We start from the raw sequence: 26,797 nt of genomic DNA on the forward strand, positions 1-26,797 counted from the left end.
TTTTTATTTTTTTTTTTGAACGTGAAAGAAATAGGATGAAGAAGAAACCTAAACCCTATGAACGTTTGAAAGTAGTGACAATAGAACCCTGTAATTTGATTAAGAGGGAATGATTGTGCAGGATATCCGGACTCACTAATCAACGACGGAAACCACTAATATTAAGTTTCATTCGCAAAGAGTGCAAATGAAAGGATGCATTTGGATGGAAGGAAGGTTTTACCAAGAAAAGAAATACATTTCATAAACAATGAAATCTTACACACAAGCAGAAGATGAGTTTGCCATTAGTCCATTACCATATGTAACCCCAGAACAACAATCGAATTCACAAAGTCACACCACCACAAACTGATCCTAGTCCCTAGATGGAAAAGAAAAAAAAAACTGTCCATCTTTCTCTCGCTCTCTTTGTATGTACATTTCATAGGAAAAAAAACCAACCAAGCTGCCGACCTGCCGTTTGTTAGACGTTAGTGAGTCAGTGACGAATACAAAACCCATCGTCAATACCACTTGAAAATTGAAGAAATAATAGGAAAAAATGTTTTAGAAAAGGAAATCAAAAATCAGATTAAGACGACGAAACAATCGGAATCAACCCAACAAATCCTGACGACGCTGGCATAACTCCCGCCTGACCTTCTGAGAGAACAGCCTGCAGGCGTCCATGCTCAGATCCACGGCAGCTGCTAGTGCGACAAAAGCTGCTGCATCCTCCGTGCAGTTCACGTGCTGCACACTCACCTCCACCACCGGCTTACTGCACTTCCCCTCGCCTACCACCGTCGACGACATCACAAACCCTCTGTACATGCAATATGGCCATAGCCCATACCCGAAGTCCCCGCTGCACCTCGGGCTACATGCCGGCGAGCTCGAATTTGCAGGCGTAGACCGCCCAAACCCGCTCGTGTCGATCACAAATTTACCGCCTTTACTCGTTCCGAGCGTCGACTCCGCGAGTACAATGCCGGCAGCGCTCATGCTTCCATTAGTATCGGGCATGAGCTCGAACCGGTATCCGAGGCCATCGCTGCCACCTCGCTCGCGCCAGGCCTCGAGACGGCCCCATGGTTTCCAAGTTCCATCGCCCGGGCGTAGAATTAGCCAAGCGCCGGGGTTGGATCTGCTAACTCTGTCCGAACCAGGCGAAGCAACAAATGGTGTAACCATTGATGCGACTGCCACCGGCGAGCCAGAGAGGTCGTGGACCGTGATCGACCATCCCTTGCGCTCCCTCCCAGACCGTTCCCTCTCACTTGCAAGCGAGCTCAACCAGCTTCTTGAACTGCTTGATTCTAACTGAGACGATCTGTTCGACATCAAACACAGACTAATGAATCAATCTTACAATAAAAAATGGGAAAACATTAAAAAAAAAACTCAGTAACGATAGAAATCGAAGAAGCTAATATCTACAGATAAAGAATTCTTCATAATACAGCATTTCAACTCTCTAAAAATCAATGAATCCACCCTTAGATATTTCAAAATATTAAAAAATAAAGATAAAGAATTAAAAAGGAAAGCCTTTTAAAGAATTACAGCACACCATTAAACCCTCAAATCTCACTTTAATTAATCAGAGGCAAAGATTTTGCAAGAAAAAGAGGAAAGTTGAAGGCCGTACTTTCAAGCTTCAACGATAAACATACAATTTGAACGGGCGTAAAGCGCTACGAGTCATGCTACCCAAAAAAAAAAAAAAAAAAAATCGTTCAAAGTTTCAAATCCTAGTCATCTATAGTGCAATATGGTAAAAATATAGAGGTGGATCGTCAGGTACTATGTCTTGGATTAAACAACAGAGAAGCAAGAAAAAAAGGAACTTTAGTAAGCGGAAGTCGGAAGACTAACCTTGATAACTGATTCCGGTCGCCGCCGGAGTTTCTGAAACTGAACTTGCAAGTAAAGACAGGCTGTCGAATGTTGCCTCGGATCTGGAAAACCTGAGGACTGCGCTCCGGCTCTCCATCAAACTGAAACACGAATCTAGGATCAGGCTCCGCTCTCACATTCAAATGCAACTGCGACGAAGAACCCTTAGCATCCTTACCAACCGAAATCCAACCATTGTGGAAAACAGAAGCCTTACATTCGGCTCCCACCAGCTCCAAAGGCAACGAAACCCTTCCCAAGAGTCTTCCCGAGTTGACACCGCATGTGGTCCCCCTCCGCCCAGTGTATATCGCAATCTTCAGACAAGGCTTCCCGGAGAAGAAAGATTTACCGTCGAGCTTCTCTAGATCGGCTTTACTTAAGTGGAAACTGGCCGCCAGGGTCTGAGGTTGCTGACCGTCGGGGAACTGGTTCTGGGGCGGGATTAAGGGGACGATGGCAGTCTGTTGGGGGAAGTTGTTGAATCGGATTTTGCAGAAACAAGGAGAGGAGGCAGGGTGGATGCCGGAGCGGGCGGGTTTGGAAGCCATCGGAATCTTGAGAGCGAGGTTTCCGACGAGGAGATGCACGAAAGGACATGGATCCATGTGTCCTTCCGGCGAGATTTAGTTCGCTTCTTCAGCTTCGGGAGAGAAAATCTCGCTTCTTCAGCGGAATAAAACAAAACAAAACAAAATTAGAAAGCCAGATCCAAAAAATTAAAAAAGCTAGATCGGATGGATTGAGAACACGAGGGAGTAGATTTTAAGGCCCCCAATGTGTGTGCGCTGCAACAGGCTGGAATAGCTGGGTCCTAGACAAGAATCCATGGGGATGCGTGCGCCCAAGGTGAGTGAGCTGGTGCGCAGTGCGCACGTACGCCAGCTTCCGATGATCCCACCCCTCTCCAGTAGTCCTGTTCTGTTGAAAGCAAGTAATGGTATCTCTCTCAAATCTCTTGTCTCATCTGTCGAGTCGAGTTGGTGGCCTGGCTTTCAACTACTTGAAGGCTCTTGTTTTCTGAGTTCTTTTTCCCCTTTTTTATTACTAAATATCTCTTCTTATCTTCTCTCTTTCTCTCTCCATAGTTTAGATGTACGGAAAGGGAGAGTAGGAAAAAAGAAGCATTAATTGCAGTTATTAGTTGGCTTACAGCTGTGCACAGGCTGTCCAAAAACGTTGCCAGTCCTACCGTAGAGAAGTTGACGGTATGTGACGAAGGTGAAGGGCCTCCTCCCGAGTCCTAAGTCCTAACCTGACCAACAACGTGGGTCTCTGCAGCCAAACTGCCTCCCAGTGCCCACCAAACTTAAAGCCCACTCCATTATAATATTCTTAACTCCTTTTATAAACCTAAACTAAAATACCGCCTCTGCTTTTAGCCTTTTAAGTAGCACAACTCATTTTATTATCTGCTCGCAAACCACGCCACGTCACCTGCTGGGGTTTGGAAATTGGGACCCACGACTAATACAGGGCTACGAATTTTGGTTGGTATCCATTATCCACGTGGCAAAGTTATATAAAATCTTGTTCATTTAGAACGAGGCTCATGACAAATACGAGACTCGACAAATACAAGGTCCTGAAAGTCTTTCTGGTGGTAGCTGTTTAATCTCAGATAAGAGACTAGCCACGTGTTAATTAGTAGCCATTTCTCCTATGCGTTAAATCAGTCAGAACGTCATCATCTACAGACTACAATTTCGACGTAGGAGGTAGGACCCATGGAATGCTTATATGACAAGTGGCAAAAATAGATTCATGAGAAATTGAAAGGTGAAACTCCAATTACATTTGGCCACGTCGTCCATCATAACGTATAATGGTAAAATGCACGTCAACCGGGTTCGGCGGTTCAATCGAACACGAACCGGCCGCAACATGACCCAGAGTAATCGAACACGAACTGGCCTCCTCTCTTCTTCTTCTTCTTTTTTTAAGAAAATGGCGGTTTCAAAGCACATGACTGTTGGAAGGTTCAAACACTCTGAGTAGGGGATTAGTATCAATATTTTCTTAACGGCAGAAGCCGGCGGCCACTCAACGCAGGTATATGACCGAAAAACGACAACATGAAATGAGAACGAAAGAAGTAAAGAAAACACAAAAGAAACAAAGAAAGAACGAAAGAAAAGAAACAGCTTACCTTAGCTTAGGCGGAAGAAAACCATAGAACTTCTGGTAATAAAAATTAAAAAAGACTCAAACTCGTTGATGAAATATCAGATCTTGGTCTTCGCTGGAACGGCGACAATGGGACCATAGAGGGAGAAGTTACAATGTCAGTCCAGAGCTCTCCTTGTCGCCGTCGATGGAGGGAGGGTTCGGTGTGTGGGTAGGGTTTGGTGGAAGGAGAAAAACATTCAGCGGGAAAAATTCGCAGAATGAGGGTTGGGGGACTTTTGATTACTCTGGCTCATGTTGTGGCTGGTTCGTGCCCGATTGAACCGCCGAACCTGAGTTGACGTGCATTTTACCGTGGGTTCGAGTGTTCGATTATGATATAGAAAAAAAAACAATTGATCAATAAACTGAAATCATAAACATGGTAACAATTAAGGTGTTATTTATCAAAATTTCACAGGTGGGTTTTGATTGGTCAAAACTCTTTCTATATCATATTGTTTCCGCATCATATTCATATATTTTCCCTTGAAGGGTTCCACTATGCAAAATTTTGCATCATATATTTTCTGCATCATCTGTAGTTACAATTTTGCATCGTTTCAAGGGAAAAATATATGATATGGAAAGAGTTTTGATCAATCAAAATCCACCCGTGAATTTTAATAAATAAAACCTTATTCGCTATCGGTTTATAATTTCAGGTCAGTTCATTTTCCCCTATCATATCTTTTCTATATCATAGTTGAACCCTAAAAACACTCATACAATTGGAACTATTTTGCAATCCTTAACTTTTTGTTAAAATTTCAGGAAATTTCCATGAAATTTAAAGTGGTCCCACAGACCCACCACAAAGGATGAAGGAAAAATGGTTAATGAGTGTTCATGAGTTGATTCGGTTTGGTCGTAGGCTATTTGGCCAACCAAATTGACCTATTCAGGTTGGAGAGTTGGTCACTTGAAACCGATTTACCTTCTGTGAAAATTGACCCACCCAAGTTGTATTGGTTTGGGTTGATTTTTTTGTTTGGTCAGTTGGTTCAAAAGATTTAAACTTAAAAATTAAATTAAATTTTAAAAATTATAGTGCAATTATTAAAAGTAAATTTAAAAAATTAGATTTTATAATATAAAACATTTTAGACTAAAAATATGGGAAATTTTTCACTTTTTCATATTTAAAATATAAAATATTAATATACATCCATGTTTAAGTCGTTCGATTTTGGTTGGTTTACAAATGGCCAAAGTAAAATTGATCCAACTTGGTTGAATTGGGAAATTTTTTAACCAAAACCAACCTACAATACTAGAAAACCAACCAACTCAAGTCGAGTTGATCGGGTTGGTCGATTTCATTAGTTTGATTAATAAACCTAATTGAAATTAATTATTGTTATTTTTGTATTATAAAAAATTTATTAAAAATAGTATATAAAATATGAATAATTATTAATTATTTAAAAAGTTGAAAATATAAAACAATTGTATACTCTTATGTGATTTTATTAGGGTCAATTACTAGAACACATCTTATAGTTTTACATATTTACTTAAACCTACCTTATAATTTTCATTTTATTAAAACATCCCATATATTTTACAACTTATTTACTTAGTCAACATTTCATTAAGGAGTGTTTGTTTTTCGATTAGGCACATGATTTTTTATTCCAAAAACACCCTTAACACTTTTTTTGTACAAAAAACAAAATTAACCAAATATAGCCAATAGAATGGTTGCACATATCTTATAAAGGGTAAAAATGATATTTTTATTTTTATTTTCTTTTGATTAAATTTATTTAAATGAACATTAGGGTCAACATTATCATTTTCATAAGTGGTATTTTTGTAAAATTTTAATTATAGGATAGATTTTAGCCATAAAACTATAGGGGTATTTTAGTAAATGACTATTTCTATTATTTTTCTTTTGTTTAATAAATACCGTGCATCACACAGGTCCCCTAATTGAAATTATTTTGCAATCTTTAATTTTTTGTTAAAATTTCAGGAAATTTCCATGAAATTTAAAGTGGTCCCACGGACCCACCACAAAAGATGAGGGAAACCTGTTAAAGACCCAAGAAGATAACAAACGATCAACACGGCCCGCCCATGAACATGGCATTTATGAAATTAATTATAGAGGAAAAGAATCCCGAGGCCCGAGAGTGGTAAGTTATTTAGTTCCAGACGAAATATCTGAAAAAATTGATGGCAATTTAGGTTCCATTTGGTAAGTTATTTTATAAAGATCATTCAAGTCAAAATGGCTAAAAGGTAATGAGGTTTCCAGATTTTGGCCCTTTTGGGTTTTCATGAACCTTTTAAGACAGATCTTTCTGGATTCTTCTCTTTCAAGACTTTCATTACCAAAATGGAGAAAGACCAAAATTTGATTTTCCAAGTTTTGAAAAATTCAAAATGCCAAATGAAAAGATTTATCAAACCCCTTAGGATGCATTTGGAAACTATGCAAATAGGTGTGAATTCAAATATGTAGAGTGTAAAACAAATCATATAAATTGCAAAGTTGGGTTAGTTTTGTACTGATAAATTTACTTTCTTACCAAACATACTTTTTACGTGTAATAGATGCATTTATGAATTTCAATAAAATATATGTTTTTTTTTTAACAAAATCCCACTTAAATACAAATTTACTTCTTTTTTATTGATGTACTTTTACATCTTATTATCAATGTAAATATGCATTGATTTGTTATTTGTCAATGCATAAATGTAATATTACTAAATACAAACAAAAGTGAACCAGAGTGCAAATTTACCCTGAACAGGAATTTATACTCCATTTGCATCATTTCCAAATGCAGCCTTAGTTTTAGTTTTCTTAACAAATTGTAAAGACCAAAGCATTTGAGATGAAAGGTACTAAAGAGAAAGTTGTTATTGTTCTAGGAAACACCCTACTGGAAGTAACGAATTCAAACAAAAACAAAAAAGGCACCAACTCACACATCAGTAGCACGGTTAGGAATTAGGATTCCCCTGTAGTCACATGTTTTGCAAGGTTTTTAAAAACGAACCGAAAATGGAACTGGTCAGAGGACCGGTTTCCGATTAAGCGGTTCAATCATCCGGGTTGAAAGGTTTGACCCGTGATGTCATAAATAAATTAAAATAAAAAATATATTTATAAATAATATAAAATTAAATAAAAACAGAAAAAATACAGGAAAATACAGAAAAAAAAAATACAAAAAGAAATTATCTAAATACAAAAATAACAAACTATAAAACAAATGGAAAATAAAAAAGTATAGAATTGTCCTCTCTATTCTCCCTTCTTCTTCACTGCGATAAAGAGTAGAGCCAACAATCTCTCCCCATTGTTCGTGGTGTTGCAATGAATCCAGTGGATCATCCTCATGGAGGAGGTGAGGGGCGCACGAAAGGAGGTAGACCTTCGGTGTCACCTTGGGGGGGAAAAGCTCACCAAAGCTGGATTTTTTTTGAGAGAGTTTTTTTTAGAGAGGTCTCTTGGTAACTTCAAATTTATAAACCTTTAGAAATTAATATGTACAGATTCCATGGCAGAAGGAAATAAAACAGAACTTACAAATTAAGGACGGAAAAAAAATCATTATATCAGTTGTTAACTGTCACAACGAAAGGTTGAGGCTCAGGCCGAAAAGAGCCCATTGATGGTAGCAAGACCCAAACCAGTCTTGGGTTCTAACCCTCTTTGCAAGCTGAAACCTATCCTCCGCAGCTTTCTTCGCCCAGGAGAACGCATCAATCGGCCATGCCAGAACTGACACACAAGAAACCAAATCAATCTCATCGTCTTTCGAAACCCTGATCCTCCTCTCGTACTCCTCCGCAAGTGGAACGACAATTTCTACCATTTTCTTTCTTCTTCCTTTTCTTCCTCAGCGAGACCGAAAACCAAGAAAAAGACACCCCACGAACCTCTGAAGTTGGAGCCAATTCTGTCGATGAACACATTTGCACACCAAAGCTGGATTTCGGGTAGGGGTGGGAAAACACAAAAATTATTTTAAAGATGGAGAAAGTTAAAAAAACAATAAAATTAATAAATTAATAAAGTAAAAGCAAGAGTACGAGGGAGAATGAGAATGAGAATAAGAATAAGGGAAAATAAGTGGAGAAATGAAAAGGGGAGAGGAGCAGCGACACTGTTCTCGATGCTCGCGAAGCAGAGTACATGTGTAACTTCGAAAACAAAAGGAATAGTTTTCAGAGAACTTATGTAAAATCATTGGCCGCCATTGTTCTTGTTGCTCCTTGTTGCTGCTGATGAGAAAATGAAGGAAATCCGCAGTTGTTCCTTGTTGCTCACCGCCGTAGATGAAGCCTTTTTGAGGAAGGAAATCCGAACGACAGCCACCGGTCATCGTGATTCACCGTTGGTCGACGTCGGTCGTGGCTGCCAAAGGTCGTCGGTCATGGCTGCTACAGGTCATCGGTCGCACCATCGGAGTATGAGAAGGAAGGCCGGAACTAGAAGGGTTAGAAGTTAGAACGAAAATAACCCTAACTCGTAAGGGAGAATCGTGAGATATGAATGGAATTTAAAAAAAAAAAAAAAAATCGAACGAAAATAAATTTTGCTTACCTGCTAACCGCTACCCGGGTCAAACGATTTAATGATTCGATCACCCGAGTCAGCGGTTTTTTGATTTTTTCAACAGTTATTTTTAAATAATGGTTTAGAGTATAACCGGACCTCGGGGCTGAACAGTTACCGGTTTTTCCGGTCCGACCGTCCGGTCCAGTCCGATTTTGAAAATCATACTGTATTGCGTGATTCTTATTTAGAGCAATGTCTTGAATACCCATTCGAACAGTCTTTACAGCCTTACACTGGCGATAAAAAGGCTGTTGGAATTGGCCTTGCAGTGACTAAAGCAGAATTTGGGTCGAGCTCGCATTCAAATTTCAACTTCAACTCCGCGAGAAAAGAAATAGGGTTTTGTCGTCTAGTTATAGAACAATATATCCTTAGGAGCTAAGTATGGCAGATGGATTTCAGTTGATGGGCTGGGCCCTCCTTGAAGGTTCCAGCTCTGTTGGTTCCAAGCAACAGGAAGGAACAGAGAATTAGGTCATATTTGAAGATGACTAGTTTTGGCCTATTGTGGAACTTGTGGGCTCTGGTCATATTATCATCATTCCAACGTCGCAGCTCTCCTGGGTTCCACACCTAGTGTCCTCTATAGAAAAACCGTCTGTAGGGGTTTTAATAAATTTTAAAAATTTATTAAAATTTTTAAAATTTGAATTGGATGAGATCAGATTTGCAAAACTATTATTCTTAACGAATTCGAATTCTAATCATAGATCTGATCAGATCAAATCAGATCGAAGATATGTGCTATCGAATTGGATTTGGATATACCTGATTCGAATCCGATTTGATTTATTTGCATTCCTAAGTTGGAGACTTCTATCCACGTTCATTCCTATGGGTGAACCAACTCCTAACACAGCCATTAAACGCAGATAAGGCTCAGTTTGGAAGGAATACAAATACAAATATATATAATGCAAAACTTTGTACTTAAGGCCTTGTTTGTTTGAGGTAGAAAATTGAACCGCGATAAACTTTACACCCATTCGATTTTACATGCATTTAGTAAACATGTAATTTTACACCTTAAAATCGGTATAAAACTCCACCTTCATTTATCTTTACTCCTCTCGCTCTACCCTGTTGGTTGTCTCGCTCGTATCGGTCACCGACGAAATCAGTCACCAATGTAAAACTCATATGTCAAAGAATCAGTCACCGACGAAATCAGAAACGGTAAATACTCTGGTATTTACCCAGAGGATCGTGTCTTCTCTCCAAGCTCTCGGTTGCGATCATCAGTCGTCATTACCGTTTGGAGAAAGGAAACTAAGAGCGACACACTCTCGGTTCCCTCGTTGCAGCATCCAATCTCAGGCCAATTTCGATTCTGGGGTCGGTGACTGTACTACTCGTTTGAAGAAAGGAAACTAAGAGCGATACACTCTCGGTAAATACCTATACTCAGGTACTCAGGTATTTACCCAGTAGTCTCTAATTCTCAACACCGCTATGGGATAATCGATATCTGGATGGTTGCCAGAGCCGGTGATGAAGCTTCTGCTGAACCGGTTCTGTGAAAACCTTGAAACTTACTCAGGTCTGCCACAACTTTCCTCTTCTACACTGATTACCGTCTGCATTTTTTCGAGAAAAGATGTTCTTAGCTATTCGAAGAGAAGATTAGAGTTCTCTATGCTGTTTTCTCTCTCTATTTTTTTTTTCTAGTTCAGTTCCTCTGTCTGAAGATTCTGCTCATAACGATGCTATCCATTTCACTATGGTTTTTTTTTTCGATCAGTGAAGGCCGAACTCTGTTTGAATAAAGTAGCTAGTGGTTCATGTATCCCCATGCATCTTCTCTTCGAATAGCAAGGAACATCTTTCCTCGAAAAAATGCAGACGGTAATCAGTGTAGAAGAGGAAAGCTGCAGAAGACCTGAGTAAGTTTCAAGGTATTTGATGATGAGCAATCCGGCCAATTCTAGCTGGAAGTGACGAGGCTTCTAACTGGCAACGGGCAAGAGATACCTGTAAGAAGGACGAAGGGACCCGGGGTTAAACACCCAGCAGGGACTCTCCGATGCTTAAGTTAGAACTCGATAGTGAACTGAGAAAGAGAATGAGTATGCCAGAAGATGAGAGCTAGAGAGTGGTGAATATGCGATACCTTTGCTTCTGAGGGGTCGGAGTGCCTATATATTGACGTCTGACAGGTTTGGTGGGGTTGATCCCGAATCCCTACTGTGGTGATCCGCTATCAAGTCGTACCTCGGAGTGGTTGGCCATTACTGTTAGGGCCGAGAGCAGGTGGGCTATAGTGACCGTTGCATGGTACGGTCCCGCCAGCCGGGAGACAACTTGCAGGCACGACGCCGTCAAGTGGGAGACAGGGGCGCAACCTTCTGAAGTGGCCGGCGCTGCGCCGTCAGACGAGGGACGCGGGAGCAGTCTGGCAGGTACGACTTTGTCAGGTGAGAAACTTCCTGTGAAACGCCGAGCCGCCCCGTAGCAAGCTACTCTGTGACGAGCTACTGGTGGCGTGCCGAGGTGATTCTGCCTGAGGTGAGTTGTCTTCGATGTGGCTCACTTGCTTGGGTCCAGAGCGAACTTGTTGTTCTAGTTCGCGAACTGGGATGAACTTAACTCGGAGTGCAGCTCGGGACATCGGTGTGCTCGAGCTCGCTCTATGGCGAGCTAATACTTGTTGAGCTGTCACCTGCATCGAGTCATGTCCATGTGCCGGTCTGCCTATGCCGAGTTGTCGTAAGTGCTGAGTCACGTACACGTGTCACCTGGTTAGGAGGTCGGGCCAAATCACCCTTCATCAATTGCCCCCCACTCCTCGAGCTAGGGGTCTTGCCCTAGCGCGGGGAGTCCATGAAGTGACGGGTGGATTTGACCCGTAATTCAAACTACCTTGTCAGATTGCGTGAGGTGCATGCGCGGACGTCACGCGATTTATAGATTCTGCCGGCGCCAAAAAACGCGCTAAACTGCCTTCAGTCTCGGAGGACGTGTAGCCGGTTTTACTATGAGTTGTTGGATTGTTTTAATCGGGGCTGTTGTTTTTCGGGCACAGTGGCTATAAATAGGAGGGCCCCAAGCCTCATTTTTATACCAACCAGCCTTGCTTTCGGCTATGAGATCGTGCCTTCGCCTTGCTTGCTCAAGATCTCCCCATTCATGTCGTTCTTTTCAGCCTGTCTTCTTCGATGAGTCTTTTCTGCCTTACCCAATTATGTTTGGGTATCCGTACGATGGTGTCCCTTCCCGGGCTGGTAGTCGGGGCGAAGCCCCCTCGAGCTCGACGGGAGCTTGGGGACTTCCCGAGGGGCGATCTCTGGAGGCTCGGGAAGCCTCTGGTAACCTAGCTTCCACCTCCCAAAGTCGGGAGCCGGACAGTTTTGGCCCTTCTTCCATGTCAATGGAGAGACTTCGGGCCCTGGTCTTCCAATACAACCTCCCAAGGGAGCTTACCTATAGCCTTCCGACTGGCAATTATCCTTGGGAGCACGATCATGACGAAATCGTGATCTTCGAGGAGCAGCTCATGGCTGGTCTTCGCCTTCCCCTGCACCCTTTGATAGTAGAGGTCCTCACTCACTTTAATGTTACCATAGACTAGTTGCACCCGAATTCTGTTCGGAACTTGGTGGGGACCATTTCTTTGTTTCACGAGTACTGTCTTCCTCTTTCTCTCGATACCTTTGTATCCATCATGTTAAAAAAAAATGCTTCCCCTGGAGCTCCTGCAAACAGGCGCTCTTATTATTTTTCCCCCCGTCCCGGCTTCAAGCTTCTCCATGAGTTGCCCAACAGTATCCTGGCCTGGAAACGGGGCTATTTTGTAGTTCATAATCCCGATGGGTGGCCCTTTCTGACCCACTGGAGGGCTGCCATTCAGGATCCGGGTGTTAGGTTGGATCTGAGGATGCGGGAAACGCTACAATCCTGGGTAGAGCCCCGGTAGGTTACCTTTAGGTTTTTTCTTCCTTTCTTGGTTTTTGCAAGCTGGGATAACGTCTCTTTGTTTTTTACAGCTATAATGTCGGACGTGGATGCGCGTCGCCTCCTATCGAACTCTCAGAGGGGCAAGCGTAGGGCGAAGAGGTTTTGCCAAGACGAAGCGTCTTCTTCTAGGGCCGTCGAGTTTGAGGTCACGGACCCGTCCTTCGTTCCACCGCCAGAGGTCCCACCCACATCCCCTGAGGGAGTAGCCGCGGAAGGTGATGAAGAAGAGGTCCCTCCTCCGGGGCCATACCCGCCATCCACACCAGCCGACCCCTCTGCCATGCTAGCGTTCCCCAACGAGGGGCGAGATAAGAGCATCACCAACTATGTCTTGGCCACGCGGAGGAGCCGGGATTTAATCTTCCACGAGGAGGTCGCGGAATGGTCGGGGATGCACCCTAGGCGGCTCTTGGGGCTGGCTACGATTCACTGCATGGTGGTAAGTGCTTGCTCATTTTCTTCTCTTCTCCTTCCCCCCCCCCTGCACTTTTTTTTTTTTACTTACCTCGGCTTTCTATTGGAAGTTGAACTCCGTTCTCCATGCCCTGGCCTGTCAGACGGCCGTTCATTCTAGGGACGCCCTCGCCCAGAGGACGGAAGTACGGAGGCTCAATCGTGAGCTAGATCAGGCCCGGCGTGAGGTCCTCCAAGCCAAGAAGGGGAGCGAGGCCCAGGGGCTACTTGTTCAAGACCAGGAAGCGTGGATCTCCCAGCTGATCAAGGAGAACACTCGTTACAGGGAGGGGTCCTCAAGGACGACTAAGGATAGGGAGCGCCTTCGGCAGGAGGTTCGAAGTATGGAGGCCACCCTCCACGAATGAGCTCGAACCTTTGATGCTATCGTTAGGGAAGAAAGGGTCAAGGCGGTGGACCGCTATAAAGAGTCCCTGGAGTTCCGCGACCTTCAGGTCGAGTATGGCACAGACTCCTATCGTTCGGGGTTCAAGCTTTGTTGGTACCTGGTTCGGAAGAAGTTCTCTAGCCTTAGCCTTGACGGTATCATGATGAAGGGTCTAGCTCCGGAGACGACGGACGCAGCGGAGGAGGAGGAGCCCGATTCCTTGGAGGAGACTGATGAGGACGTGGAACTGGTGGACCCTTGATGTTGGGGTTGTTCTTCTTTTTCTTCTGATCTTTGAGTGCATGTTCCCGGGTGGCTGAGCCCGGTTTTCTCTTCTTTTTTTTCTCTTTTTTATTTATTTTCCCGGGTCGTTAGGCCTGGTTTTTTTATAAAAACCTCGGTACTTAATGAAATATTGTTTTTTGCTTAGAATGGTTCCTTCCTGGTTCATGCCATACGTATATAGGTTACCCGTGCTGTCGAGTTACCAAGCTGGCAACAAGCGAGGGTAACTGAAGTGGGAGTCGTCCCAAATTACGTGAGTTGCCTTGCACTATCAGGCTACCGAGTCTTGGTGAGATTTTTTCTATGTTTCTTGCCTTGAGCTGTCCACATAGAATCTGTCTGTTTGAATGTAGGTCCTCTGATGGACTTGGACCATGATCGCTTCCGAGGTGATGTAGGCATCGTAGGGTTGTTGCCCGATCTGTCTACATTTTTTACTTTAGTAGGCGAGGGGGTGAGGTCCTACGCACTGTTTGGAGCCTCCGTTAGTTCAGTTTCATAGCCCTTAGGCTCGGGGAGTGACTCGGAGTCCACTCCTAAGCTTTGCCCATGTCATAGAGGCGACTGGGACTTAGTTGGTGCCGAGGTTCTTATCAGTTCGATATCTTGGCCCTTAGGCTCTGGGAGCAACTCAGAGTCCACTCTTAAGCTTTGCCCATGCCATAGAGGCGACTGGGACTTAGTTGGTGCCGAGGTCCTTATTAGTTCGGCATCTTGGCCCTTAGGCTCTGGGAGCGACTCAGAGTCCACTCTTAAGCTTTGCCTATGCTGTAGAGGCGACTGAGACTTCGGTGCCCATGCCAAAGAGGCGACTGGGACTTCGGTGCCCATGTCGAAGAAGCGAGTGGGACTTTGGTGGTGACGAGTTCGTCAATCCTTGGGCTTTGGGAGCGGCTCGTCCACTCCTAGGCTTTCTAGGAGTGACTCTTAGTCCGTCTCTGGGTCCATCGGTCACGGGTAGTATTGTCTTAGATTACTGATGTTCCAAGCCCGAGGTACTTGCTTCCCTTCCGACGTTTCGAGCTCGTGCGTACCTTACCCGAGCACTCGTTTTACTTGGTAGGGACCTTCCCAGTTTTGTCCGAGCTTACCTATGCCGGGCTCAGGCACCATTATTTTCCGAAAGACTAGGTCGCCGACACAGAAGTGCCGCTTTCTGACCCGGTTGTTATAGTACCAAGCTACTCTTTGCTGGTAAGCTGCGGTCCAGATGTATGCGAGGTCTCGTACCTCTTCTATCTGGTCGAGGTTGGTGCAGAGCTCGCCGTCATTCGCTTCTCTGTCATATGTTTCCAAGCGTAGCATAGGTACCTCGATTTCAGCTAGGATCACTGCCTTCGTGCCGTAGGTAAGGTTAAAGGGGGTTTCACCTGTGGCAGTTTTGACGGTAGTTCGATAGACCCATTGTACGCTAGGCAGCTCGTCTACCCATAGCCCTTTAGCTCGGGCCAAGCGGGCTTTTAGTCCGCGGAGTATGGCTCTATTTGTGACTTCCGCTTGTCCGTTCGCTTAAGGGTGCGCTACCTAGGTGAAGTTCTGTTGTATCCCCATCTTGGCGCACCAGTCTTGAAGCATGATATCCTCGAACTGCTTGCCATTATCTGAGATGAGCACTTGAGGTAGTCTGAAGCGACATACTACATTCTTCTAGAAAAAGTTTTGTACCGTTCGAGCTGTGATTGTCGCTAGGGGTTCCGCCTCTACCCATTTTTTGAAGTAATCTGCTACTACCACCAAGAATTTTCTTTATCCTGTCATTGGTGGGAATGGTCCAAGAATGTCGATTCCCCACTGTGCAAAGGGCCATGGGCTAGTGAGGTAATTCAGGTCGGCGGCGGGTTAGTGATGGATATTGGCGTGGCTCTGGCATTTATCACATTTCTTGACAAGCTCAAGTGCATATGCTTTCATTGTTGGTCAGTAGTATCCTTGCCGCAATGCTTTTTGGGCGAGGGCCCTACCCCCCAAGTGTCCGCCGCACAACCCTTCATGAGTGTCGCAGAGAACGAGCTCGGCTTTTGAGGGTCGTAAACAGCGCAAGTAGGAGAGCATGTAGGATTTTCTGTATAGTTGTTCGTCTATAATGATGTACTTGGCTGCATTGCGATCTGCAGGGAGGGTCCTGTGCAGCAGGTAGCTTGCGAGTGGGTCAATCTAGCTCAGCTCCACTTGCATAACAGGAGCTACCTACTCTGCCCCCCCCCCCCCCCCGAGAATGCTAGGCTGAGGCAGGTCCTCTATAAACATAGTCCGCATGGAATTGTTGCTTGTGCTGACTAACCGGGATAATGCATCGGCCTCAGTGTTCTCAGATCTTGGAATTTGCCTGATAATGTACGACTAGAAGCCGCGTAGAACCTCCCTGGCCTTGGCAAGGTAAGCGGCCATGGTGGGGTCGCGAGCTTCATAATCGTCGGTTACCTGGTTAACCATGAGCTGCGAGTCACTGCAGATGACGAGGTGCTTCGCTTGTACTTCATTTGCTAGCATGAGTCCGGCTATCAATGCTTCGTATTCCATTTCGTTGTTGGATGCCGCAAACTCAAAGCGAAGCGTGTACTCCAGCTTCGCTCCGCCTGGTCCATATAGGATGACTCCAGCACCGCGTCCTTGCTGATTTGATGAACCGTCTACGTAGAGGATCCAAGGCTCTTCGTCCCAAGTTGACTTCGCTTGTACTTCATTTGCTAGCATGAGTCTAGCTATCAGTGCTTCGTATTCCATTTCGTTGTTGGATGCCGCAAACTCAAAGCGAAGTGTGTACTCTAGCTTCGCTCCGCCTAGTCCGTATAGGATGACTCCGGTACCGCTTCCTTGCTGATTCGACGAACCGTCTACGTAGAGGATCCAAGGCTCTTCGTCCCAAGTTGACTTCGTTCTGATTGTGGCTGGTTTCGTACTGGTGGAGGCCTCCTTCACGTACTTGATTTCCATCAGTTCGGGTGTTGTGGTGTTGAAAGTGCATTCTGCCCAGAAGTCGGCCAGGGCTTGAGCCTTAATTGTTGTTCGGGGTTCGTGCCCAATGTCATATTCGTTGAGCTCTATAGCCCAGTTCGTCAGCCTCCCAAATACCTCGGGCTTGAGCAATACTTGCCTCAGAGGCTGATTGGTAAGGACATCGATCGTGTGGTCTTGGAAGTACGGCTAGAGTTTCCGAGCTACTGTGATCAGCACATATGTCAGTTTCTTGATCTTTGGGTACCTAGTCTCGGCATCCTACAAAACTTTGCTCACGTAGTAAATAGATCGTTGGACCCGACCTACTTCTTTTATCAGTATCGAGCTGATTACCTCGTTGCTTGCAGAGAGGTACAACTTCAAAACATCACCCTCCTCGGGCCGGGTTAAAACCGGGATGCTGGTCAGGTAATTTTTTAGTTCGTCAAAGGCGGACTGGCATTCCTCAATCCACTCGAAGTCTTTACTTTTCTTAATGGCCTTGAAGAAAGGCAGGCAGCGATTTTCCGACTTATACATGAAGCGGCTCAAGGCAGCTATACGACCATTCAGCCTTTGAACCTCCTTCAATTTGCGAGGTGGGGTCATATCCAGGATGGTCTTTATTTTTTCAAGGTTGGCTTCGATGCCACGTTGGCTAACTATGTAGCTTAGGAATTTTCCCGAGGTGACACCAAAGACACACTTGTTCAGGTTTAGTTTCATATTATACTTGCGCAAGATTTCAAATATGCATTGCAGGTCACTTATTAAATAGCTCGAAAGTCGGGTCTTGGCGACCATGTCATCTATATAACATTCAACTTTGTCATCAATCAGTGGCTCAAAAATTCGATTTACAAGTCTTTGGTAGGTCGCCCCGGCATTTTTTAGCCCGAAGGGCATGACCTTATAGCAGTACAGGCCCAATTCGGTAATGAAAATTGTTTTCTCTTTGTCGGTGGGGTCCATCTTGATCTGGTTGTAGCCCGAGTATGCATCTAGGAAACTCAGCAACTCATGTCCTGAGGTCTTGTCCACCAGACAACCGATTTTGGGGAGCGGAAAACAATCCTTTGGGCAAGCTCGATTTAGGTCGGTATAGTAGACGTACATGCGCCATTTACTGTTGGCCTTTTTAACTAGAACGGGGTTAACTACCCAGCTCGAGTAATGGGCCTCCCTGATGAAATCGGCTGCGAGAAGTTTTCTGACATCCTCGTCGACTATCTTCCAGCGCTCCGGGGCGAGGTTGCGTTTCTTTTGTCTAATGGGCCTGACTAGGGGATCAGTGTTTAACTTGTGAGTTATTATTCTTGAGTCTATGCCAGACATTTCTACCGCGGACCATGCAAATACGTCTAAATTTTGGAGTAAGAAACTTACCAGTTGGGTTAGAAGAGGTTCTCTGATCAATCCCCCGATCTGGAGCGTCCTGGTCGGGTCATCTTCTAAAGTCGGGATGGAGACCTTCTCCTCGATCGGCGTGGCTTGTTCTTCAGGGTATTCCACGGGCCGCTCGAGCTCAACACCTTCTATCAGCTTGGCTTTCCCTTTGAGGGCCACCACGTAACACCTTCGAAATTCAAGTTGATCACCTCGGGCTACTCCTATGCCAAAGTCCGTGGGGAACTTCATCGTTAGGTAGTAGGTAGACACCACGACGCGAAGCGCGCAGGTGATGGGCCTTCCTATGATGGCGTTGTACGGGGAAGGCGTGGCTACCACTAGGAAGGTGTGCTCAAATTTTGCGATGCTTGACCACGTCCCGATCTCTACAGGCAATTAGATTCGGCCAAGGGGCCTAACTTCCTCTCCACTGAAGCCCACTAGAGGGGTGCTCACGGGCCGAAGGTCATTTTCCAGGAGTTGTAACTTGTCAAAGGTGCTTCTGAACAGGATATCGGTCGAGCTTCCTGAATCCACAAAGACACGTCTGATCTCGAAGTCATTGATCTTCATCCTTATGACCACCACGTCGTCATGGGGGTATTGGACTCCTCGCGCATCGTCCTCGGTGAAAGATATAGGGTCTGCAGGTCGTGGGAGCTTCAGCGGGTTCCGTTCTTCATGCTCCAGTTCGCAGACTGAAGTCCTCCCTGCCGCCAAGGTGCAGCCCCGACGATGGATCCATCGGTAATTGTGTTTATCACCCCGCAGACTGGTCTTTCTTCGGGTGGTTCTTGTTGCTCGACTCGCCTGTTACTGGACTTGGGGGCATCTCTCCTTTGCTCCCCCTGTCGATCTGCCTGGCTTTTATTACTTTTCTGTACAAAATTCTTTAAGTACCCGCGACGGATGAGTTACTCAATCTTGTCACGGAGACTTTTACAGTTTTCGGTACTACGACTGTGGTCTTTATGGAAATGGCAATATACATTCTTATTCCTAGTGGCGGGTCCCCCTTCATCCGAGGCGGCCACCTTCAAAAGGTGCATCTTTAATTGTCATTAAGATTTCCCCTCGCCTCGCGTTCAGAGGGGTGTAGTTCGTCCTCTCAACTGGAGGAGCTCGGGGGTGCCAACTTGACTTCTCTCCCCTGGCTGGGGACTTGCTCTTCTTCCTCTTACTGTTTTCGTGGTATGCCTTGTCATCGTCTCTCCTCTTCTCCACTGGGGCTCCGGTCTTCTGGTTCATTTCCTCTTCAGTCTCGATGAACTGGTCGACGAGCTTGAGGAAGGCGGTGATGTCCTTAGGCTTGTTCGCTACCACGTGCCATCTAAACTCCCGGTGAGTGACTCCTCTTTTGGCTGCGGCGAGTCTCACCGCGGGGTCCAAGTTCGGGATTGAGAGGCAGGTGTTGTTGAAATGCTTGATGTAGCTTCGGATGGACTCTCCCTCTTTCTGGATGATGCTGGTAAGGCTTTCCTACGACCTCAGACACTTCTTGCTAGTGATGAAGTGCGAGGTGAACGCTCTCATGAACTATGCCCCGCTCCGGATTGTCCCAGATGGGAGATTTATATACCATGTGCGTGCTACTCCTTTGAAGGTCGTGGAGAAGGCGACGCACATGCAGGCTTTGCTAGCTCTGGTGAGATGCATTTGGGACTGAAAGGAGTCCACATGGTCATTCGGATCGAACGACCCATCGTACTTGTCTAGAGGGGAAATTTTAAAGCTTTTTGGCATGGGATCTATTAGGAGGTCAGGAGAGAGGGGAGATGGTACCAAAAGGAGGGGCGCGGCCTTTGTGACTCCCAGGTCCGCTCCCGCCTTACCTTCGGTCTACTCAGGTTGGTCGAACTCTGCAAGTTGTTCAGGGATTAGTGCACGGCGGGCTTTGGGACGCCGCCTCCGCTGCCTTTTGGCTGAGTTTGCGCTAGTGCTGGTTGTTTCGGTGCTGCCGGGTTGGGCCTTGGCCTGGTGAGAGTCTAACTGTGACTGACTTTCACGAGCTGAAGGACTTCGCCTAGAGTTCGTTGCCAGGACTTTGAACCGATTGCCCGTCAATGAGATTTTCGGTTGCACGTGTTGGGATGGACCGGCCTTGGCGGGGCGGGCGCTCCCCGACCTGCCCTGTTGCTGCGAGGTGGCGGGAGCTGTTGGTCCTCTCCTGCCATGGGACGAGGCCCGGGAGGTCTCCCCCCTGCGGAGAGGTTGGCTGTTTCGGTGGCGATCGAACGACTGCTGGTTCAACGGTGTTATGGGGCACCGCGGTTGGGTTGGCTGTTGGCTCTGTTGCAGCGGTGGGAACTGCTGCTGGTAGAAGTGACACAAGACTTGTTGTTGGTAATACTGAAGTTGTTGGACTTGCATGACTCGTACGCACTGCACTAAGTCACCAAGCTAGCTCTACCCCACCGCAGGGGGGACCACGGTGGGTTTAGCGAAGGTGGTGTTCACCGTAGAAGGGAGTGGAGAGTTCGTAGCTTTGGCGACCTGGGGTAGGTCCAGCGTGGGGACTCCGAAGGTGTTGAGTGGTACAGTAAACTGTCCAATACGTACAGTGGGAGCTTGGAGGTGCTCCCCAGAGGTGTTTGCTCCATTGTTAAGCCTGGCGTTGCTAGAAGACGCCATTAATGCTGGTGAAAGTTTGGTAGAGAAGCCTTTTGGAATGTATCCCATAGACGGCGCCAATTGATGATGTACAATCCGGCCACTCCTAGCTAGAAATGACGAGGCTTCTAGCTGGTGACGGGCAAGAGATACCTGCAAGAAGGACGAAGGGACCCGGGGTTAAACACCTGACGGAGACTCTCTGATGCTTAAGTTAGAACTCGGTAGTGAGCTGAGAAAGGGAACGAGTATGCTAGAAGATGAGAGCTAGAGAGTGGTGAATATGTTATACCTTTGCTTCTGAGGGGTTGGAGTGCCTATATATTGGCGTCTAACAGGTTTGGTGGGGTTGATCCCGAATCCCTGCTGTGGCGATCCGCTATTAGGTCGTACTTCGGAGTGGCTGGCCATTACTATCAGGGCCGAGAGTAGGCGGGCTACAGTGACCGTTACATGGTATGGTCCCGCCAGCTGGGAGACAACCTGCAGGCATGACGCCGCCAAGTGAGAGACAGGGGCGCAACCTTCTTAATTGGCAGGCGTTGCGCCGTCAGACGAGGGACGCGGGAGCAATCAGGCAGGTACGGCTTTGTAAGGTGAGAAACTTCCCATGAAACGCCGAGCCGTCCCGTAGTAGCTACTCTGTGACGAGCTACTGGTGGCGTGCCGAGGTGATTCTGCCTGAGGCAAGTTGTCTTCGAGGTGGCCCACTTGCTTGGGCCTGGAGCGAACTTGTTGTTCTAGTTTGCGAACTGGGATGAACTTAACTCGGAGTGCAGCTCAGGACATCAGTGTGCTTGAGCTCACTCTGTGGCGAGCTGATACTTGTTGATCTGTCACCTGCGTCGAGTCATGTCCACGTGCCGGTCCGCCTATGCCGAGCTATCGTAAGTGCTGAATCACAGACACATGTCACCTGGTTAGGAGGTCGGGCCAAATCACCCTTCATCAGTATTCACAGAACGGGTTCAGCAGAAGCTTCATCACCGGCTCCAACAACCATCCGAAGACAAAATTTGTTTTGTTTCTACTAGTTGATGTTTAGAATGAGTATTTTGTTGTGATGATCGAACGAATGTTCAAGGCTTGAATTGTCTCTTTAATTTGGTCATACGACATTGTGATAAAGGATTTCAAGCTTGCTGGCTATTTCTGCCGCCTGAGCTGAGGAAGAGCACCCAGTAATGGGTGGAGTTTTACCTAGATAGGATGTTATGCAAACACCCGCAAAAGTGAAACATATAATTTACCTTGATCCCCCAAACATGATCGGAGTAAATGGGGCCAACAACCGGAACATTAGGTGTAAATTTGCTTTTACACCCCAAAACAAATATAGCCTAATTTTATTTTGTATATGCTTTCACCTTATATATTTACATTTATACTCTTCCCAAACCGAGCATAATGGAGATTAGAATTATAATTTCTTGAATGGGTCTACGGTCTACCTAATATTGGGCGAGAATTAGGAATGGTGATAACATGTTGGGTTAGCCTAATTTTTTTTAAGAAATCCAACTCAAGAGATTTAACTTACATTGTCTGAACTAATATCACTTTTTCCTCCTTTTATTCTTTTCCTTAAAGGTAAGAAATAAAAAGAATTGGAGATTGGAGAGGAAATAAAACTAAGAGTCCAACTAATTACATTTATAAATATTTGTTAAATGATAAATCAATATTTCAACCAATCATGTTATATACTTTAATGCCACATGATTTATTTACCTTTTATTACTTCACTATTCATAAGCAATGTGTAGGTATATAGTGTCAACTAAGACCCTCAAAGAACATCAAATACTAAATTGATATTGCGTGGTTGCATGCGAACAGCCAAACAACCAATTTCCCTGTTGTGATGAATCCACAATGCACCCCAGACCTGCGATGAACCCACATCATGCATCGCAGAACCGCGATGAAACTACAATTCATTGCATGCCCCCTACAAGTTCATTCGCGACCCGAGCCAAGAAAAACCTATGCTGAGCCCACGGTGAGGCCCTTGCGAGCCCAAATCCGTGATAAACCCACAACCCATCAAAAGACGTGGTGGAATGCCACGTAGGGTTAATAAGACACTGCTCGCCAGGCAGTGACATCATTAAGCACCACGTCAATTAAATAAAACGCGTGAGAGGTAGTAGCACATGTGAGTAATGAGGGATCCTGAGTGGAAGGAAAGCCAATCCTCAAGAAGATCCTCACGAGAAACGTAGCGAAAACCCAATGGTGCACTTAATGATTGACAACAAATCTAATATTCCCTTTCCCGATAGGTCACAAGTACCTTTATCTCCTACCATTTAGGATCTCAGGATCTCCTCCATAAATAGAGATCCTCCTTGTATTGAAATTCATTCGGCACCAGCACTCAAACACCCTTTGCTTTTGAACTCCTTACCCTAGCACTCTCGCCCAAAAAGCCAACCTCCCTAACCCCTAGCTTTTCTTTGTCTTTCAAAGAGACCATCTCCCAACAAAAGCCTTACCCTACCTATAATAAAATCTTTGGTTTCGTCTTTTATCACTGAGAATGACCTCACGAAGAATCAACCTTACCTCCACCCCCGAAGAGCAGAACAACATCCCGGAGAACACCAACCTGGGGGTGGAGAACCAGCCTGAGATAGAAGCGCCTATCCAGGCTAACATCAAAATACTTTCAAATAATGTATAGGAGTTCAAGGCGCTCTTCGAAAACAGATTCAGAAAGCTCGAACAAAGCCAGGAGGAAACGATGAGCGCCCTCCAGATCCTGCTCAACCATTCAGCCCAAGCTGAACAAACCCCCGCCGCCACTCTTACCGATGTCCCCAACCCCAGCCGCCACACCTCCAACCAAATTCCCATCATCCCGGAACAACCCAATAGGGGCAACCCAACTCCAATCCAGACAAGCCACCAACGTATGCACCAGTCTCACGCCTTTCCCTACACTGATCCGATAGGAGAGACCCCCCTCAGTCGAGACAAGCTGAGGGAATACGTCCAGGGGCTAGCAGTCAAAAGCTACAACCGAGCCCTGGATTCGGCTGTCGTACAAAAGCCGAATTTTGACCGCATCCTGTAAAGCCCTACCCTGTTGGGTATACTCCTCCTCAGCAGTGGCCACAGTACGACGGACAGAGGGGTAGCACAAGAGCACATCAGCAAGTTTGAAGACACCCTTGGTTCCTTCGCTCTTGACGAGGATCTCAAAGTACGCGAGTTCTCAAAGTCTTTGATTGGCCCAACATACACATGGTTCATAAGTCTTACCCCTGGAAGCATTGATTCATGTGGTGAACTGGCCAAAAAGTTTCTATCAAAATGGTTCACCCTGGAAAGAAAACTAACGATGGCCGATTTGAGGAACGTGGAGCCAAGGACTAGGATAGGACCTCTTGGCCTATGTTATGAGGTTCTAGAATCTAACGCACTTCGTCTTTGACAAACATGCTACGGAGAAGAGTTTCGTTGAGTAGTGTGTACAGGGCATGCGGCCCACTTACAGAATCGGCATTGAGAACGTCGAGGTCGAGACTTTCAACCAACTTTAGAGATGCACAGAGAGGACAACACACACCGTCAAGGACACCTCCCCATACAACAGGAATGAGGCATATGTAGTCAATCAGAAGCCTAGGAACAATGGATGAGCCAGACAGGGGTCGTACAAGCATGACAACGCCCCAGGAAGAAGAAGTGTCCCTCCCCCCTTCCCCTGCACAAGGGAGGTGGTGATTATGATAATGAATAAGTTAGTCGAGGACAGAGCCATCAACCTGCCGCCACCACCAACAGGAGTAGACCTGGAGAAGGACAAGCATGACGGAAGATGGTGCAATTTTCACCAATCGCCGCACCATGACTTGATGGATTGTTTCACCTTGAGGAGATTGTTTGTACAAAAAGTTAAGCTCGATGAGTTCATCAAAAGAGACCCAGAACGCATAGAAACTAACCCCCTCCCAGCCCATACCCAAGGAGGTGGCATCGATGTAGTAGGAGCAGCCAACCGGTACCAGTCTGACACCCTAATTGAAAAGTTGGAGCAGAGCAATTCTTCACTAAACAGGGGGCAAAGACGACAACATAGAAACTAGCCATCAGAGCATTGGCGGAAGTCTTTAGGCATCCACTGCAACCCTATAGTCGCGACCACAACAACGTAGAGTTCACATGGATGACATGTTAGCCGCTGACCCCCACTACAACAGACCACTGTACATCTTGGCAAAAATAGGCGGTTTTGAAATGAGAAGATCGATGGTCAACCTAGGAAGCTCCATCAACCTCATCTGCATCCACACATTGGAATTGATGAATGTCTGAAAAGAAGATATCAAAGGTTCACCGTTAGAGGTGATAAACTTCAATGGGAACGCGTTCATCACAGAGGGGTCCATTGAACTGCAAATAGTGATCGGCCCGTTCAACATCACGCAGGAGTTCCAGGTGATCCCAGGGAGGACCTCTTACCATGCCCTCTTGGGACGCCCGCTAATACATGCCTTGGCCCTCGTCCCTTCAACATACCACCAGTGCGTCAAAGCCAAACATCGGGGATGATCAATCAGAATCCTAACCACCAGTGCCCTCTTTGATAAGTCAGAAACGCACCTACAAGATACTATCTACTTCACAGAGATGGCGGATGAAGGGGAGACAAAAATAGCCAAGGTCGAAGGGATGAAGATGCCTAACCTCATAGAGAACAAGACTGCAGAGACTGCTGAGTGAAAGAAAAGAAGCAGGTGCATCCGGGTGACGAGGATCGATGGAGAGGACTACTACACCATCGTTGTGGATTACGAGGACGGCGAACCACCAGCAGCCAAGAAGGCCATCCCTGAGGTATGACTTTATAAATTATGATTTATCTTGTAACATTCAAATCTAATAAGAATGAAAAGGTGACCTTATCACAATTTGTAACTATTGTCGATGTATGATCCTCTTTAGTTTCTCTTCAATTTCTGATTACTTGCAGGATTATCCCCCAAGAAAGTACATAATGAACTGCAGTTCCCCCTCCAAATATATTTGTGCAATTCTTTGCTAATACGCATACATGTTATCTCTTTTCTGCCAGAAGTCATCATAATCATCTAACAAAGAATTCTAGGTAATGTTTCAACCAGCACTATTTCATCACACCATCCTCGCAAACCGATGCCACTGCAGTAATGCCAGCGGACAACGAACTAATCTCTGAGCATGATGCAAAGGTATGATATCCATTTAAGTTACAAATATACCAAACAAAAAACCCAACAAACATACGCATATAAAGATAACACGAACAATGACAAGAATTGAAGGAAGATGCCTTAGAGTATTGTGATGAAGTCAGGGAACCTCCCAAGTGCGTGATGGATTCCGTTGACACGGTAGAAGAACCGTTAGAAGAAATCAACTTAGTGGCCGAGGGAAAAGAGAAAAGACCATTATACATATCGGCCAAACTAGTAGTTGAGGACAAAGAAAAACTTATCGCACTATTGAGAGGTGAGGATCTCTCCTTATCGCAAAGCTTTAAACGTTATAAACTAGTCTAATTTGTGTACCTTCATAGAGTTTCAGGATGCGCTTGGTCATACGACCAAATATTGAGACTAGACCTAGATCTCGTCAGACATTCACTGTGCATAGATCCCAAGTACCATCCAATAAAGCAGCCACTGAGGATTTTCAAGCTAGAAATAACCTTGAAGATTAAAGAAGAAGTTGAACGGCTCCTGAAAATAGGTTTCATCAATCCTATAGCACACCCCCAGTGGCTAGCCAATATAGTACCAGTAAAGAAGAAGAACGGACAACTCAGGTTAGCATTCCTCACCTAGTCATTTAGCAATTGTAACCACCCGAAAACTAACCTCACCATATTGCAGGTGCTGTATTGACTTTAGAGACTTAAAACAAGGCTTGTCCAAAGGATGAGCTCCCTCTACCCAATATGGAGGTGTTGATAGATTCGAGTGTGGGACATGAACTCTTCTCCTTCTTATATGCCTATAGCGGGTATAACCAGATATTTATGGATTCTATCGATGCACCCCACACAACCTTTATGAAACCGATAGGGAAATTTTATTACAAGATGATGCCCTTCGGCCTGAAGAATGTTGGGGCAACATACCAGAGAGTAATGACTAGGG

General features: G+C 45.5%; 2 protein-coding genes across 3 annotated transcripts; one reads left to right on the top strand and one right to left on the bottom strand.

The window, feature by feature from the left end:
* Positions 1-217: 217 nt before the first annotated feature.
* On the bottom strand, positions 218-2,980 carry LOC104604209 (uncharacterized). Of its 2 annotated transcripts, XM_088889993.1 has the most exons (3): positions 2,060-2,847; positions 1,861-1,982; positions 218-1,315 (listed from the first exon to the last, which is right to left on the bottom strand). In XM_088889993.1, exons 1-3 carry the CDS (start codon positions 2,075-2,077, stop codon positions 598-600), a joined length of 858 nt encoding a protein of 285 aa, XP_088746119.1. In that variant the 5' UTR covers positions 2,078-2,847; the 3' UTR covers positions 218-597. The 2 variants fall into 2 exon arrangements, with proteins under 2 accessions (XP_088746119.1, XP_010266771.1); XM_010268469.3 differs by having other exon boundaries at positions 1,861-2,980.
* Positions 2,981-10,791: 7,811 nt separating this feature from the next.
* LOC109115195 (uncharacterized) lies at positions 10,792-13,820 on the top strand. The gene is made up of 3 exons (XM_088890615.1): positions 10,792-11,046; positions 12,616-13,025; positions 13,111-13,820. The coding sequence occupies exons 2-3, from the start codon at positions 12,621-12,623 to the stop codon at positions 13,405-13,407; spliced, it is 702 nt and encodes a 233-aa protein (XP_088746741.1). The 5' UTR covers positions 10,792-11,046; positions 12,616-12,620; the 3' UTR covers positions 13,408-13,820.
* The last annotated feature ends 12,977 nt before the right edge of the window (positions 13,821-26,797 follow it).

Source organism: Nelumbo nucifera, chromosome 6 (assembly GCF_055504915.1).
Source record: "Nelumbo nucifera cultivar China Antique chromosome 6, China Antique-T2T, whole genome shotgun sequence".
In the NCBI taxonomy this organism is placed as follows: Eukaryota; Viridiplantae; Streptophyta; class Magnoliopsida; order Proteales; family Nelumbonaceae; genus Nelumbo; species Nelumbo nucifera.

Bases quoted from the DNA above. Each gene is read 5' to 3' on its own strand.
- LOC104604209 (XM_010268469.3), bottom strand. From the start codon at position 2,489: ATGGATCCATGTCCTTTCGTGCATCTCCTCGTCGGAAACCTCGCTCTC. The intron at 1,316-1,860 runs GTTAGTCTTCCG...GATGTCGAACAG, and splicing joins GACCGGAATCAGTTATCAAG to ATCGTCTCAGTTAGAATCAA.
- LOC109115195 (XM_088890615.1), top strand. From the start codon at position 12,621: ATGTCGGACGTGGATGCGCGTCGCCTCCTATCGAACTCTCAGAGGGGC. The intron at 13,026-13,110 runs GTAAGTGCTTGC...TTCTATTGGAAG, and splicing joins CTACGATTCACTGCATGGTG to TTGAACTCCGTTCTCCATGC.